General features: G+C 35.3%; 1 protein-coding gene across 2 annotated transcripts; it reads right to left on the bottom strand.

The window, feature by feature from the left end:
* Window positions 1-376: 376 nt before the first annotated feature.
* LOC117172100 lies at window positions 377-17,558 on the bottom strand. 2 transcript variants are annotated; one of them, XR_004466964.1, is made up of 4 exons: window positions 17,414-17,558; window positions 5,189-5,302; window positions 1,291-2,046; window positions 377-412 (listed from the first exon to the last, which is right to left on the bottom strand). XR_004466964.1 is itself a non-coding variant. In XM_033359875.1 (3 exons), exons 2-3 carry the CDS (start codon window positions 5,297-5,299, stop codon window positions 1,369-1,371), a joined length of 789 nt encoding a protein of 262 aa, XP_033215766.1. In that variant the 5' UTR covers window positions 5,300-5,302; window positions 17,414-17,558; the 3' UTR covers window positions 829-1,368. The 2 variants fall into 2 exon arrangements, 1 of the variants encoding a protein (XP_033215766.1); XM_033359875.1 differs by lacking the exon at window positions 377-412 and having other exon boundaries at window positions 829-2,046.
* Window positions 17,559-17,906: the final 348 nt, after the last annotated feature.

Here is a 17,906-nt window from a genome sequence, read left to right as displayed (position 1 = left end):
CGACATTTTCTGGTGTAGTGACCTCTTTTGGGCGCCCAGATCGTTCAGCATCAACTGTGCTCGTACGGCCACAACGAAACTCGGTAAACCACTTTTGAATCGGTCCAATCGACGGTGCAGAGTCCGGGTAATACTTATCCAGCTTTACCTTGGTCTCGCATATCGTTTTCTTGCGAAGATAGTAGTGTTAGATCAAAACTCGAAACTCAGATTTTTCCATATTAAAAAAAAACTCGGAGGTTAGTCGCTTCTCAGTGCTGTAACTTGTAAATGCGTAAACATAAATGGCTGAAGTTTTGACAGGCGTCATTTGAAGGATCAAGCTCGACGAAAATGGTTCACATTGGTGAATACTAATGCCATCTCTTAGAATTTTCAGGTACTTATCAGACTGCCTAGTATATGTTTCAATCTGAAATTATTTAAATTTAGACAATTTAAAACATCACATTTTCAGAAAAAATGAATCCCACACTTCTTATTTTTTTGCAATATTTTTCTACCTTTCGTTTCTTACCAAAAATAATGGGAAAATTCAATTTTATGAGCGAAAACTCTCCTAGCTACAAAAATGCTTTAGCCAACATAAAAGTAACAGGATATCTAGGTCTATGTTTTTTTGTGAACATGAGCTTTTAATATCTTCAAACTAATCATCGTATTTTTTAATTTTGAACTTTTACCAAATTTTCCTATGGATTTCAAAATACGTTAAAAATCGCCAAGAATTAAACAACTAAATTGGAAGATCTAATATATTTGAAAATATAAAATACTTTAAAACCAGAATTTGCTTTTTTTAAATGGACGTCAAAATTCATATACTAGTAACTTTGTTAAAAAAATCTTTTTCTCAAATCGGATAAATACGTGTCTTCAAATGTTTTGATCCTAAAGCCAAAAACCTAAATCGATATTCTTAAATAAATTTATTACTGAGGGTCAGTATAATTATCTGTCCCCAAAGATCCTTATAGTAAACACTAATCAATGAAAAAAGATAAAAATCCACTAAATCGCTAGAAAATTATTGTCTTTTTTTATGAAGAGACTTTGGCAGCACCAAAGAAACGGAATCTTAAAAAAACCCTAAACAAGTACGAAAAATCTAACTTTAAAATTCGTATTGCTAATAAAGCTTGTCATGGCGGTAAAATATAAATTTGATAAAAATGAAACTGTTTTGGAAAGGCTATTCAAATCAATGATAAGAAATTAACATTCCATAGGAGTGGATAATTTCCGCACTTGCTTAAAACCATTCATTGACATTCCATTGCAGCGACATACCTGCCACTTCATCATGTTAGTGAGTAGTTCATTTTCTGAAGAAGCTATTTCAATTTCTTCTGCAAAAGTGATTTGATCCTAGAGATGTTTTCCATCTTCACTGGTTTCCACATCCATTATCAAATTTTCTTTTTTCTCCCGAAGAAGATGTTCAACATTTCCATTGGATTTGTCTTTCCGCTCCAGGTTCTCGACTTCGTCCATGAAAATTTGAATGCGTTCACTCAGACTGATTTCTAACCCTGAATCCTCTTCGTCATCGGAAATTTCTGATACTAGAGGGTTTGCTAATCGCACCTTCTTCTTTCCAGGTTTTTTTCTGACAAAATTGGCTTGAGCCTCGTCCAAGTGTCTATTAATTTCCCAGCCCCTCTGAATGCTGTTTTTCAGTTTTTCAATCTTTGCGTGAGCAATCAACTTTTTTTGGGTTACAGGAGACATTAAAGGATTCAACTTTTGAAAAGAGGTTGAGGGAAGAAATTCAATTAATGTTGTGTTTTCTGAAACTGTATTTTTATCGACAGATATTTGTTTATCCAAATATGCTACCACATCTAAACATGGATCCAGTTCCTCAGTTTTGGGAAGAGAACTCTGAAGATTTTTCATTTCAATTTCTTCAATGATTTCTTCAATAATCAATTTTTTTGGTGGATGGATTCGGAACATTGCCTTATTGCCTCTGGAGCTAAAGAAGTTCATCAAGAAGCTCACCTTGGTCGAACGTTTATCGGAATTCGAAATAGGGTTGGAAGTCTATACGAAAATTAAGAAGATTCAAGCTGAATTTTACGGATTTACTTTTTCAGAAATTTCCAATAAAAGTGACAAGTTTTCCAAAAAATAGTTAAAGATTTTACTAAATAGTAACACATTCCAGCCAAAAAGACGAGTTTTTTTTTAAACAGTTGAATTTTTAACAAAAAGTTACTTTTCAACAAAAAATATTGATTTTCAATCAGGAATGATGACTTTTCTAGCATAAAAGATGAATTTTCATTGCAAAAGAATGCATTTTTAAAAAGATATTAAATTTCCGACCAAAAATGATCAAAAATCAGATTTTAACAAAATATTTGAATTTCTAACCAAATACTTCAATTTTCAGAATAGTAAGATACATTTTCAATCGAATGCTTAAATATTTCAATAAAAAAATTAAAATAATATCAAATATTTGAATTATCAAGACAAAAAGACAAGTTTTTTTAGAAGACAGTTGAATTTTCACCAAAAATGCTCATTTTCAGATGAATTTTTAAGAACAGAGCAAAGTTTAAGAAAAAAATGGAATTTCAAATCGGAACAGATGAATATTCAACAAAAAGTATCATTTTTAATAAAAAAGGGATGAATTTTTAACAAGATAGTTAAATTCTTAACCAAAAAGTTGAATTTTTAACAAAAAGTTACTTTTCAACAAAAAAGATCAATTTTCAACCAAGAAAGATAACTTTTATAGCATAAAAGATGAATTTTTATTAAAAAATAATGCTTTTTTAAAAAGATAATTAAATTTCCGACCAAAAATGATAAAAAATCTAATTTTACCAAAATATTTGAATTTCTAACCAAATAGTTAAATTTTCAGCATAGTAAAATGCATTTTCAATCAAATGCTTAAATATTTCAATAAAAAAATCAAAATAATAGCAAATATTTGAATTATCAAGACAAAAAGACAAGTTTTTTTTAGAAGACAGTTGAATTTTCGTTAAAAATGTTTATTTTCAGATGAATTTTTAAGAACAGAGCAAAATATAAGAAAAAAGTGGAATTTCAAATCGGAGCAGATGAATTTTCGACAAAAAATATCATTTTTAATCAAGAAAGATGAATTTTTAACGAGATAGTTAAATTCTTAACCAAAAAGTTGATCTTTTAACAAACAAGAATATTTTTTCACACAAAAAGAAATTTTTAACCAAACATATCACCTTTCTACTAAACAATTTAATTTTATACCAAAATTGTTGAATTTTGAACAAAAACAAGATTATTTTTCTACCCAAAAGGACGACTTTTCAACAAAATACATCAACTTTTCTACCTAACAGTTAAATATTTAACTTATACAATATAAATGTTAAACTTTCAACCAAAAATGGCGTAGATAAATTTTCAAATAATAACTCTCATTAAAAAACTCTGAACAACAAAAAAACCGAAATTTCAAAAAAACTGTTAAATTTACAAACAAAAAGAGGAATTTTCGACTAAAAGGATTAAAGTTCTTTAAAAAAAAGACGAATTTTGAACAAAATACATCGATTTTTAATCAAAAAGTTGTACTTTCTGCTAAAAAAGATAACGTTTTAACTAAAAAGTTGATTTTTCAACAAACAAGATTAGTTTTCTACACAAAAACCCAAAATGGAATAGTTATATTTTCAGAGAAAAACTCTCTTTAAAAAAAAAATTTGAACCAAAAACAAACAAAAAAAAAAACAAACGATTTTTCAACAAAATTGTTAAAATTTAAACCAAAAAGATAACTTTTCGACTAAGAAGATTAATTTTCTATAGAAAAGATGAATTTCCACCTTATTTGGTTTACAGGACTCAACCAACCATGGAATGGTTAAATTTTCAAATAAAAATAAAAACTTTTAAGAAGGAAAATGAATTGTTTAATTTTGTTAGAAACTTTTAAATTTTCAAGCTAAAACGATTAATTTTTTTATAAAATAGTAGAATTTTTAACATAAAACTTTATTTAAAAGCAAAAAGTTGAGTTTTCAAATATAATTATGAACCCAACACAACCAAAAATTTTTTTTAGACATTAGTTCAACTCTAAGCCAAATAATCTACTTTTCAGACAAAAAAGACGAATTCTCAGAGAAGCATATAACAGTTGATATTTCAATGAAAAAAACAATTTTCAACAAAATTGTTAAATTTTCAACCAAAAAGATAACTATTCGACCAAGAAGATCAATTTTTTATAAAAAATACGAATTTCCAACTTATTTAATTCATAGTATAAAGTTTTAACAAACCAAGGAATGGTTCAATTTTCAGACAAAAAAAAAGAACTTTAACGACAAAAAAAAATGAATTTTCAAAAAGTCTGTTAAATTTGAAACCCAAAAAGACAAATTATCTATAAAAAAGTTGAATTTTCAACCTAAAAAAATATGATTACAAAAAAAGATTGATTTTTGAACAAATAGTTTAATTTTCTTCGAAAGTTTTGAATTTTCAAGCTAAAAAGATTAATTTTTTACAAAATAGTAAAATTTTTAACGTAAACGTTCATTCAAATTCAAATAATTGAGCTTTCAACTATAACTATGAATCCTTAATAAAAAATTAATTTTTAAAAAATCTGTTCAACTGTAAGTCAAATAATCGATTTTTTAACCAAAAAAATATTATTCTGCCAAGAAAGATGAATTTTCAGTCAAACATGTAACAAATTTTGTTCAAAATATTTAATTTTTGAACCAAGGGTATGAACCTTTATTTAAAAAAATTAATTTTTAACAAAGCAGTTGAGTTTTTGATAAACCAAACCAAATAATAGAATTTCTAACTAAACGAGATGAATTCCGAATCTAAAATATAATGGTAGCCTTTTAAATAAAAAAAATTAACTTTCACCCAAAAGTACAGATGGATCAAAATTAAAATTACCGCCAGGTCACTTTTTCTTTTAGGACTAAACCACTGTTTATAAATAATATCCAAAGTTTTTAGTAATTTGCGTTGTTTTATAGAACAAAATAAAGGTGTTTCATGTGAAAAAGATTCTAGAAAATTTCTGACGACCTTCACAATTTCAAATTAATTATATCAATAATATTATACTATAAAATTACTATGTTCAAAGTCTGAAAAATTTGGAAGCTCTAAATGGTTAGGAAAGGCAAATATTTCTAGTTTTCAGATTTACCCTGTCATTTCTGCCATTGGTAGAGTGTCTCTTGAACAAGCTTGAGAACTTTTTTAGTCTGTTCCAGAATTTTCTCCCATTGGGTGTCGAATCTTTGTTTCCGAAACTCATTTCCTATATAAAAAAACAAAACAATAAGAGCAAAAAATCAAAGAAAAGTATATTATGATGAACAATAGATTATTCTATTTACATAATCTACATCGACGTTTACAAAATGCGTCAAATTTAATTTCAAAATTTTCAGTTTAAAGCCGTATTGTATGAAATTGTCTTATTTAAAAATTATCATCAAACTAAAAAGTGAGTAAAAATGACTACTGTTCACACAAAAAGATGCCTTTGATGAAAATACATTATAATTCTGAACCAAATAGTTAAATTTTCTACTAAAACAAAATAATAAATTTTCAAACAAAAATGGAATAATTATGACGGCGCAGAAGAGTTCAAGGGGGTCAATTTTTTCTAAAGCAAGATCCGATGACTGACTGTAGCTTATTCGGTCTCTGTTGGGGGCTTAGGGGTCAGTGTTCGGGTATCCAACGCTGCGGGGATACGGAGGATCGCTTTTCTTTACGGCCGAAAATCGCCCTCAGGGCCCGCTGTTTCCGGGAAGGCTTATGTAGAGGAAATTGAGGAGGACTTTGACAAACTGGGTAGGATGGCAGCCCCTGATCCATAAATGTTTCCACTTTGTGAGAGCGCCCCCTAACTGTTCGAGTGAGGCTCTTCTTATTATTAATGACGGCCTTACCGTCAACGAAAGTGATATCCGCCCCTGGAGTGGATGGTCGGAGGACCTTCTCTAGGGAAGCCGTCACATTCGCCTCAGGACAATCTACATGAATGACGGACGATCCAGGAAGAGTTAGAGGGGACAGACGGATCGGAGAGGTCTGGAGATCTAAAACATCCTCTTCTCCGAGGGGTTGCGTCGAAGTGCCCGAAATCCGCGAACTAGGACCCTCTGAGAATAAAGGCTCATCGGAGCTCCCAATCACCTCCTCTTCCAATGTAACCGAAATCGGTGATCTCCAAGATCGGGCAGTGGAGACAGAGGGGCCTGGATGAATTGGGGTGGAGACAAATAGGATTCGTAAACTGAGAAGAACTCATAGAAATGGGACACTCTCATCGGGAGTGAAACTTTGTGATATGGGGGAATTTGTACCTGATTTCGTGGATAGTTGGGCCGCAAGATAGGCACGTTGCCATTTGTCCGGTCGGGCACGCCTCCTTTTCCGTCCTGCGGGAATAACCACCTGTACTCCGGGTGGAGCGGTCCGCTGTTCTTCAAACGCCTTCCGACGTTGCTCAGTTCGCCTCTTATGGAGACCAAAAGGAAGCTCGATCCTAAGAAAGGACCGTAGGATAGTAGATTAAGAACCCCAAAAAGAACCTCGATCCTAAGAAAGAACCGTAGGATACTCGATATAAAAGAATAAAAGGAACCTCGATCCTCAGAAAGAACCATAGGACATTAAAAAAAAATAAAAATACAAAGAACCTAAGGCAGAAATCGACGATAGTTTACCTGCGATCACCTAAGACCACCTCCTGTGGTGGACCGGCGGAATTTCCAAGCAGCTTTAAGGGCTGTAACGTCTGTCCAAGTTATTTGGTTTAGGGGAGCAACCAAGAAGTAAAAAAAACCAGGCGAACCGTTAAAATAGGAAGGATCTTTATTGTTTTTGTTCAAGCTGAACGTCACAGAAAGAAACTCCTGTCCGAAGGCAAACGCGATCCTCGAGAAAAAAAATAAACGTTTACGACCCGGAGAGTCACGATTATGATTTGATAGCTCAGGCCAGGCTCACCAAGAAAATAATTAAAAATTAAATATTTTTATATGTCGGCTAAAAAAAACCCTAAAAAATGTTTTTTTAGCAGACGTCAATCCACATGGTGTTTTCTTGGCTTTTCGTCATAGGTTAGGTAGCCTTTAAAAGCTTAGATAATTTTCAAAATATATCATGAACGGAAATATACTATAAAAGTATAAAAAGATATAAACACAAAGGTATAAAAGTATGAAAGTATAAAGGAACGCTTACTATCTAAGGCTGCAGCCTAAACTTCTAGGTTTACTTATAAGTCTTATTAACCTACAGATCTAATGTGGTTTAAACATGTTATATATCGCGCGATAACTTAATCTGAAATAAAAACGAGAAAATTCTTATGATCTAATCGAACAACTTAAATGACAATTTTTACATCTGGTACCGAGGTCGAAGATTGTATCGTTGATTCCCATGTTGAGAAATTAATTCTTCGTTTTCCACAGGACAATTCGTAGGCCGCCATCTAAGGCGCTTGATGACTGGAAGGTCTTCTTGCGGTTGATCCTGCTTCTGCAAGGATACAGACTTTTTCCGGGGTCTCCCTCTGCGGCGCTTCTGGCTCGGGGGGTGTTCTAGATTGTCCACTCTAGTTTCTAGGTCGTGTTCCAGGAGGTCACCTTCAGTATCCTGGATATTATGAGGTTTATCATCAGGAACGAACGCTGGTGGATCATCGACCTTAACATCTGATGTGCTCATTAGGGTTCGAGTTTGTTTATCGAAGACTTGGGCAGCAGTGGGGCTGATCATCGATGCTACGGAGGTGAGCTCAGCATTCTGGTTTGCGGAGTGACTAACCTTTGGTGCAGGCCCTGGCTCGAGTTGCGAAGTAACATTGGGGTTACTCTAATGAGTAATTTAGAAGGTATTCTTCCTGGCGTTCGCAGGTTACATTTGGATGGTGTGCACTTTCGTGATGCGATTTCCTAAATCTACTTGGTAGACTTCTCCACTGATTCGGTTAGTAACGGTAAACGGACCCTTTCCTAGAGGTGCGAGAGCGACATTGAAACCTTGCAGTTTGTTAGAAAGCTCGTGACTTCGAATGTAGGCCTGGTGACCCAATTTATATCCTGGTTTCGGGATGTTGGGCGATTTTTTCACAACTTTCTTCTTCACGTACTCTGGCCTGGTGCTGCCTTACTTCAACAATCCTAGCGTTCCTGGAAGTTGCATCGGTCGTCGTTGGCGGCGCGGGGAAAGTCCATTCCCCTGGGCGTTTAAGTGTTGTACCAAATAACACCTGGCTGGGTGCTAGACCCGTAGCCGCGTTGCGTCTTGTACGCGTATTGTACAAGATCTCTGGGATATCGTGGTCCCAATCCTTGTGAGTTCGGACGACAAGACGTAACCTCATTCCTTTCTTGAGGCCTTGATTCCTGCGTTCCGTTGGGTTGGCTCGTGGGTGATTCGTAGGAGTAGTCCAACAAGATGTTCCCCATTTTTCACAGGCTTGCAACCAATTTTTTCCCGTAAATTGGGTTCCATTATCGGTCAGCAGAGCACGTGGATACCCATATCGACTGAACACTTCTCGTTCGATAATAGTGATGAGTTGTGGAGCTTTTGCACTTCCAAGGAGGAAGGCCTCCACCCATCTCGAAAGAAGGTCAGTAACGACGAGGAGGAAGGTTTTTCCTCTTGAAGTTCAGGTATAGGGTCCCATCAGGTCTAGAGCTACTATTTCCCAGGGATTCTGGGGTTGTCGAGGTCGTTGCTGATCCCTGTGTGCGGTTCTGGTAGGCTTGCAACAAGCACAGAGACGGCAGCTTTTAACATATCCACGTACGTCCTCCCTCATCTTTGGCCAGTAGAAGCGTTCTTTAATTACACGAATGGTTTCATCCATACCTGGATGTCCAGCTAGTCCTGAGTCGTGATACTCACAAAGTACAAGTTCACGGGCCTCACGGGGTACGTAAAGCAGCCAAGGTTGTTTGGTTATACCGCTGGATTTCCACAGGCCCGTCTCGTTCAAGTGATATTTTTCCAAGAAGGCGGTTTTCTTGGAAGAGAGATTAGGCTGCTGCGATAATTTCCTCCACTTAGACACAATTTTGCTGACCTCTTGATCCGTCTGCTGAGACATAGAAATTTCGTCATACAGATCACTTATTTTAATAGTAGCTAGGAAGGGTCTGTAGACTGTTTCCAGATCGGCTCTCTCAGGCGGAAGCATACGTTCTTGATATTGAAGATCATCTTTAAAGTCTGGGCCGAAAGGGGACCTAGATAACGCCACAGGGAGCTGATTCTGACTGCTTAGACAGCTTTCCACAGTGAAATCGTATTCGCCAAGTAAACATGCCCAACGTCCCAGTTTCGCGCGGGTATCTTTAAAGTTCTTGAGCCAGGAAATTGCCTCGTTGTCGGTTATCAGAGTGAAGTGACGCCCCAGGAGATGGCAGGCAAACTTCTTCACAGCCCATACAACGGCAAGGCATTCTCGTTAATTTTTTTCGTAGTGGACCTCCGTTGTAGAGAACTTCGCACTGGCATAGCTGATTATGTTTCGAGAAGTGTCCGGTTGGGTCTGATACAGGACAGCTCTCATTCCCACATCACTGGCATCGGTTTGTAGGGTATACGGGATGTCTGGCTCCTGTCGCCCAAGTTGTAGTGGTTTTTTAAACAGCTTCTTGACTTCTTCGAAGGCCACAGCTGCTTCTTCTGTCCATTTCCATCGACCAGATTGTTTTCCCAGAAGACCAGTCAGCGGCGCCGCGGTTATAGAGAAGTGAGTCACATATTCCTGGATCCACCCACAGATGCCGAGAAATTTCTGAAATTGTTTCCTAGAGCTTGGTGGTTCTGCTCGCAGAACAGCACTCACATGTTCAACTTGGGGTTGATTAGTATTAGGAGTCACCACATGACCAAGAAATTCGATAGCGGTTTTTCCGAATTTACTCTTCTCTAACGAACATTGAAGGCTATGCACGGTGAGCCGTTCTAGGACCAAGTTGACATGGTGCAGGTGCTCCTTCCAAGTTTGGGAATAAGTGATTATATCGTCCAAATAGACCATACAGATCTTGTTGATATAACCAACCAAGACAACCTGTGTCATCAACTGCTGAAATGTGCTTAGCGCATTTTTTAAACCAAAAGATATAACTTTGAATTGATAAGTGCCGCCTTCAGGTAAAGTAAAAGCAGTATATTTCTTCGACGACTCTTCCATTGGAACCTGCCAGTAGCCATTGACAAGATCAATGGTGGAGAACACACAGGCATTACCGAGTTCCTTTAGAGTGTCCTGTATGTGTGGAAGTTCCTGAGAAGTGTCCTTTGCGATTGTGTTTAAACGTCGATAATCCACACAAAAGCGGGGTTTTCCATTCTTACGGAACACAATCACAATACGATGGTAGGTGGAGGTTGTTTGGGTAGGATCTCCAGACGGGTTGACGGTTTGTGGAAAACGTTGGAGAATTCCTTGGAATGCTTCCTTATATTCAGTCGGAACCTCGTTCAAAGCCATGACTATCTCCGGGTCACTGATAATTGCTGGGGCCGGACAGTTAACCAAGTAAATGGTGAATCGATCTTTGTTGCCGACGTAGATGCAGGTCCTTGGCTTATCATAAACTCCTTGCTGCTCCTCTATCCAGGGATCTCCGAGAATCAATGGGCCATTAATTTCTTCGCTAACCAGGAAATATGTATTTGTAGATTGTCCACAAACGGTGATATCCAACAGTAATTCTCCAAGAATTTGTAAGGAGACTCCAGATTTTGCCACGTCTACTGGTTCGAGGAAGGGCCTCATTGTAGTGTACTGCTCTTTGGTAAGATACTGTGGATGTACGAAGTTGTCGGTCGAGGCACTGTCGAAGAGAGCCTGGACTTCCATTCTGTTGATGCAAACATAGAAGTGCGGTAGATGTCTGGATCGTCTCTAGGTCTTTTGGAGTCTTATTGGGGGACGGGAGTATGTGGCGCCGCGCCCCTCCGCCAGTTTTCCGGAGCCGGTTTTCTATTCGAAGAATCAACATTATTTTCCGCCTTTAGCTTTTTCTTGTAGATCGGGCAATCTCTATTATAGTGGTGGTCTGGGCAGTGCCGTTTCGGTTTCATCGTACTCTGCCTCAATGGCTCTTGACATCAATGTAGCGAAATTGGCTGGTTGAGAGGCACGGATCCCTTGGCGAATTGATGGCCTCAGAAGCTCGAGTAACGTAGCTACTACTGTTTGCTCGGTGGCATTCGGCCGTCGGAAGAGAAGGTGCTTCTTTTGAAGAAATAGGCCCACAGGTTCTTTGTGGGATTGGCGCTGAGAGTACAGTTGAGAGTTTAATCGCCCCAAAAACTATCGCACCATTGTAGCGATGAAGAAACATCTCGGGAAAATCTCCTCATTCATAAGGCAGTCCACGATATGTTTCCCACCATTTTTCGGCATTACCTTTTAAGGCTTGGTTCAAAAAAGGGGTGCGTTGATTGCCAGGGGTGTCAAATAACCTGAAATGATCTTCCATTTTGTCGAGGAATAAATTTTGATCTTCATGGTCCCTACCATGAAACTCTGGAATTTGTGGAGTAAGTGGCGGTCCTTGTAGAAAAGCTCGCCATTGTTGCCAATTGATAAAAGGGGCTTGGTCTTGAACCGGGTCCTGGACTACTGGATTCTGTTAAAGATTTGGTGGTTGAGTCACCTGCAAGTTGACTTGCGGATTCACCTGCTGAATTCCGTTCGGAAATGTAAGTAGATTCGCGGCGACATTTTCGGCATTTTCAGGGCGATTTGCATCGGCGTTGACCAAGTCCTGATTGAGATTATCCATGTTGCCCGCGTGACCTTCAGCGACATTAACTGCTTGACCCTAAATCCCAAAAGCTCAACGTCCGGAGAGTTCTCACGCTCGCGATCTTCTTGGTTCATTGATCAGCGAGGCATAGATGGAGTTCGTTTAATCATTAGGAAGGGCGCCACCGAATGTTTAGACACTCTCGGAAGTGTGATGTGGCTTGAGATTGTCGATATAAACGGGGTCAAGCACAGAGTGGATTTTTTACATTTTATACACAATGCAGAATTAACATTGGTGTCAGCCCAGATAAGAGACTCCTTTGGGAAAGGTTTGGTTCCCAATTTTCGGGTCCCAGGTTGGACGCCATAAAATTGACGCCGCAGACGAGTTCAAGGTGGTCAATTTTTTCTAAAGCAAGATCCGATGACTGACTGTAGCTTATTCGTTCTCTGCTGGGGGCTTAGAGGTCAGTGTTCGGGTATCCAATGCTGCGGGGATACGGAAGATTGCTTTTCTTTACGGCCGAAAATCGACCTCAGGGCCCGCTGTTTCCGGGAAGGCTTATGTAGAGGAAATTGAGGAGGACTTTGACAAACTGGGTAGGATGGCAGTCCCTGATCCGTAAATGTCTCCACTTTGTGAGAGAGCCCTCTAACTGTTCGAGTGAGGCTCTCCTTATTAATGACGGCCTTACCGTCAACGAAAGTGATATCCGCCCCTGGAGTGGCTGGTCGGAGACCTTCTCTAGGGAAGCCGTCCCATTCGCCTAAGGGCAATCTACATAAATGATGGACGATCCAGGAAGAGTTAGAGGGGACAGACGGATCGGAGAAATCTGGAGGTCTAAAACATCCTCTTCTCCGAGGAGTTGCGTCGAAGTGCCCGAAATCCGCGAACTAGGACAATCTGAGAATAAAGGCTCATCAGGGCTCCCAATCACCTCTTCTTCCAATGTAACAGAAATCGGTGAACGGACCTTTTCTGGTGGGGCCGACACCTCATTAGCCTGAAGAGCTTCCTCTACAAGACGAAGCTCCTGTTCTAGAGGAAAATCTCCAAGATCGGGCAGTGGAGGCAGAGGGGCCTGGGTGAATTGGGTTAGAGACAAATAGGATTCGTAAATTGGGAAGAACTCATAGGAATGGGACACTGAGAGGGGACTGCCGTTATACCCCGTCCAAGTGGGATCATACTCCTCATCAGGAGTGAAATTTTGTGATATGGGGGAATTTGTACCTGGTTTCGTGGATAGTTGGGCCGCAAGATAGGCACGTCGCCATTTTTCCGGTCGGGCACGCCTCCTTTTCCGTCCTGTGGAATAACCATCTGTACTCCGGGTGGAGCGGTCCGCTGTTCCTCAAACGCCTTCCGGCGTTGCTCAGTTCGCCTCTTATGGAGATCGGTTTCCTTTTCGCCGACTCCATCTGTATCTACATATAGCTGGAATATAGACATTTTTCCCTTTCTGTTTGCCCACTCGAAAAGAATAAGAACCTCGATCCTAAGAAAGACCGTAGGATATTAGATTAAGAAGCCCAAAAAGAACCTCGATCCTAAGAAAGGACCGTAGGGTAGTAGATGAAGAAGCCCAAAAGGAAGCTCGATCCTAAGAAAGGACCGTAGGATAGTAGATTAAGGAACCCAAAAAGAACCTCGATCCTAAGAAAGAACCGTAGAATACGCGCTATAAAAGAATAAAAGGAACCTCGATCCTCAGAAAGAACAGTAGGACATTAAAAAAATAATAATAATACAAAGAACCTAAGGCGGAAATCTACGATAGTTTACCTGCGATCACTTAAAACCACCTCCTGTGGTGGACCAACGGAATCTCCAAGCAGCTCTAAGGGCTGTAACGTCTGTCCAAGTTATTTGGTTTAGGGGAGCAACCAAGAAGTAAAAAAAAACCAGGCGAACCGTTAAAATAGGAAGGCTCTTTATTGTTTTTGTTCAAGCTGAACGTCACAGAAGGAAACTCGGTTCCGAAGGCAAACGCGATCCTCGAGAAAAAAAAATAAACGCTTACGACCCGGAGAGATGCGATTATGATTTGATAGCTCAGGCCAGGCTCAATGGCGTTCGAACGGTGGCCAGACATGCTACTAATAATAGTTTTTATTAACACCACTAGTGGCGTTGTTGGCGGGCGGCAATTATTCAAATATACAGGACGCTCATTGTGACGAATGGCCAAGAAAATAATTAAAAACTAAATATTTTTAGATGTCGGCTAAAAAAACCCTAAAAAATGTTTTTTTAGCGGACGTCAATTAACTTTCAGTTAAAACCCGTAATTGAAAAGAAAAAGTATTGGGCAGACCCAATACTTGAATTTTCTACTAAAAAAGATAAATTTTCAACCAAACATGGAATCCTCAAAACAAAACAGATGATTAAATTTTAACCAAACAGGGGCATTTTTAAACGAAAAAGTTTAAATTTCCACTGAGAGATGAATTTTCAATAAAATAGATGAATTTTTAACAAAAACATTAACTTTCAACCAAGAGGATACATTTTCTATAAAAATAACGAATTTTCAACCAAATAATACTTGAATTTTGTATTAAAAAATATAAAGTTGTAACCAAAAATGGAATTTTTACATTTTCAGTTAAAACCAGTGATTAAAAAGAAAAAGAAAAGAAGTTTCAACAAAATATATGAATTCTTCAAAGAATAGTTCAATTATTTACTAAAAAACATAACTTTTCAACTAAAAATAGTATAGTTAATATTTCAACAAAACATACTAATATTCCATAAAAAAGTTAAATCCTCAAAACAAAACAGATGAATAATTTTCAACCAAAAAGTGGTATTTTCACCCAAAAAAGTTTAAATTTTTACCAAGACATAAATTTTCAATAAAATAGATTAATTAATAGAGGATATATTTTCTATAAAAAAAAAATAATTTTGACCAAAAAAGAAAAGATTTTTCAACAATAAAGTTCATTTTCAACCAAGAAAGCAAAATTTTCAACTAAATATTTGAATTTGTAACCAAAACAAAAGATTAATTTTCTACCAAAAGAGATAAATTTTTTACAACAAATTTGAGTTTTCAAGCTAAAAAATCGAATCTTTTAGAACATTTTTAAGTTTTAATTTCGTAAGGTTCAAATTTCAAAAAAAGATTAATTTTCTGTATTTTATTAAGAATTTGTCTTTTTTTAGTAGAAAATCATCTATTTGGTAGAAAAATCAATTATGTGATTTAAAACTCTACTGTTTTTTAGAAATATCGTATTTCTGGCTAAAAAATGCCAAATTTTAAATGAATTTGTTTTAGTTTAGTATTAAACTATTTTTATTGAAAATTTGTAATTTTTCTATTGAAAAATCAACCATTTGGTATTAAATTAAGTTTTTTGTTGAAAATTTATATTTTTGGCTTGGAAATCCATCTTTTGAGTTTGAAAATTAAAATTTTGATAAAAAACTGTTTGGCAGAAAATGAACTTATTTGTTGAAAAATCAGATTTTGGGATTTTGGTTGAAAATTCCTCTCTTTTTGTAAAAATTTAATATTTTTTGCTTAAAAGACAATTCTATGCTCAAAAATAAAACAGTCTTGGTTTTATTCATCTTAATTTATTCAAAATGTATCCTATCGTTGGAAATTTTAAATATTCAGTTGCAGATTTATCTTGGCTTTTTTGTTTAAAATTTGTCATTTTTAGTGAAAAATATGTTGTTTTTTTTTTAAATAAAAATGCAACTGGTTAGTTACAAATTAATATGTTCAGTAAGTATTTGATTAAAAATTGGGTTTGAAAATTAAATTAAACTGGGCTACATTTAAAATTTTAAAAGTTTGTTTCAAGTGTAACTATTACATTTTTTGTTGATTATCCATATTTTTTATTCAAATCACCTGTTTTTGTTTTCCAGTTAAAATCTTTTTTAGTTGATTCATCATTTTATTAAAGAAATCAATTATTTTGTTGAAAATCAAGTTTTTTGTTGAAAATTCCACTGCTTTGTAGAACATTCTAATTTTTGGGTTGAAAATTCAACAGCTTCGTAGAAATTTGAACGATTTGGTTAAACGTTTCTATTTTTGGTAAAAAATTCAAGGACTAATTTGCAAATTCAACTATCTGGCACAAAATTCAATTAATATTCGGCAGAAAATTTAACTACATATGTGGAAGAAGATTAACTTTTTTGTTAAAAAATCATATTTTCGGGTTGAATATTTAATTGTCTTATAGAAAGATCGTCTTTTAAGCTTGAAAATTGAAAATTTTGGATGAATTTTTTTTTTTTATTTACTGAAAAATCTTTCTCGGTTGAAAATTCAACTCTCGTTGAAAATTAATCTATTTAATTTGAGGATTCAGCTATTTTCTTGAAAATTCTTCTTTTTTTTTAAATGGAAATTCGATTGTTTTATAGAAACATCGTCTTTTTTGTTTGAAAATATAACATTTTAAATCCAAAAAAATTTTCTTTATTTACTGAAAAATCTTTCTTGGTTGAAAATTAAACTTTCGCTGAAAATTAATCTGTTTTATTTGAGGATTCAGCTATTTTGTTGGAAATCCTTTTTTTTAATTCTTTTTTTTAATGGTATTTATTGTTTAAAATTCCATCATTTCGGAAACAATGAATGAACTTTTTTGTTGAAAAATCACTTTTCGGTTTGAAAATTAAACATTTCTTTGCAGAAAATCCGTATTTTTGTCTCGAAGTTTCGATAATTTGATAAAAAATTCAACTTTTTGTTCGAAAATTTATTTGCTTTGTTAAAGATTCGTCTTTATTGGTAGAAAACTAATCCTCTTAGATAAAAATATTACAATTTGGTTGAAAATTCTTCTTTTTTGGTTTGGAAATTCGATTGTCTTTCTTGGTCGAAAATTCAACTCTCGTTGAAAATTAATCTATTTAATTTGAGGATTCAGCTATTTTGTTGAAAACTCTTCTTTTTTTTAAACGGAAATTCGATTGTTTTATAGAAACATCGTCTTTTTTGTTTGAAAACATAACATTTTAAATCCAAAAAATTTTCTTTATTTACTGAAAAATCTTTCTTGGTTGAAAATTAAACTTTCGCTGAAAATTAATCTGTTTTATTTGAGGATTCAGCTATTTTTTTGCAAATCCTTTTTTTAATTCTTTTTTTTTAATGGTATTTTTTGTTTAAAACTGCATCATTTCAGAAACAATGAACTTTTTTGTTGAAAAATCACTTTTCGGTTTGAAAATTAAACTTTTTGTTTGAAAAAGTATTTGCTTTGTTAAAGATTCGTCTTTATTGGTAGACAAATAATCCTCTGGGTTCAGAATTTTACATTTTTGTTGAAAATTCTTTGTTGGTTTGCAACGTCGATTGTTTAGTAATCTTTTGTTTTAAAAATGTAACCATTTTTTTTTTAAATTCGTTTTTCATTTTGTTAGAAATTTCAACTATTACATTTTTCGTTGAGAATATATATTTTTTAGTTGAAACTTCAACTATTTTCTAATATTCGTAAGAAACAGAAATAACTTTGATTAATATAATTTAAAGAATATAACATTTTTTACAAAATATTATTTTCTCCCTAAAATTCTCATAAAACGCAATACTAAATAATTTTATAAATTTCAATGGACCCTATATGTAAAAATACCGTTCACTGTAGACTGGTTTTTCGTTTATCCTAGTAACCTCTCCCGTCAGTAAATAAATCTTCTTTTATAGCAGATATAATGTTTAACTCTTAAACTTATTAATTATTTTAATTAAATGAACAATAATAAACACGTGGCCTGGAATAAAAATGATTAAAACTTGTTGGCGTAAGCGTTAATCTGAAGTTAAGCATAAATCATGATTTTATCATGGCATCATAATAAAATGATGAAGGGTCGCCAACCTCATTAAGGTGGGAAATTTAAATTTCGAAAAAAAGAATTTGCAAATAAAAAGAAATTAAATTGTTTTCTGAATTGATGGTAATACCGATTAATTATAATTTATTATAAATATGCTTCATAATATGCTTTCAAAATTTATTGCACCTGATATTTACATACAGCATTAACTATATTTGAGCACTTTGAACGCAAACCTGTCATTGTCTCATAACCTAAAAGTTATTAGCTCTGGTCATACAAGTCGAA

This window comes from Belonocnema kinseyi, chromosome 4 (assembly GCF_010883055.1).
Source record: "Belonocnema kinseyi isolate 2016_QV_RU_SX_M_011 chromosome 4, B_treatae_v1, whole genome shotgun sequence".
Taxonomy (NCBI): Eukaryota; Metazoa; Arthropoda; class Insecta; order Hymenoptera; family Cynipidae; genus Belonocnema; species Belonocnema kinseyi.
The sequence above is the reverse complement of the archived record's forward strand: the minus strand, read 5'-3'. Positions and strand labels throughout refer to the sequence as shown.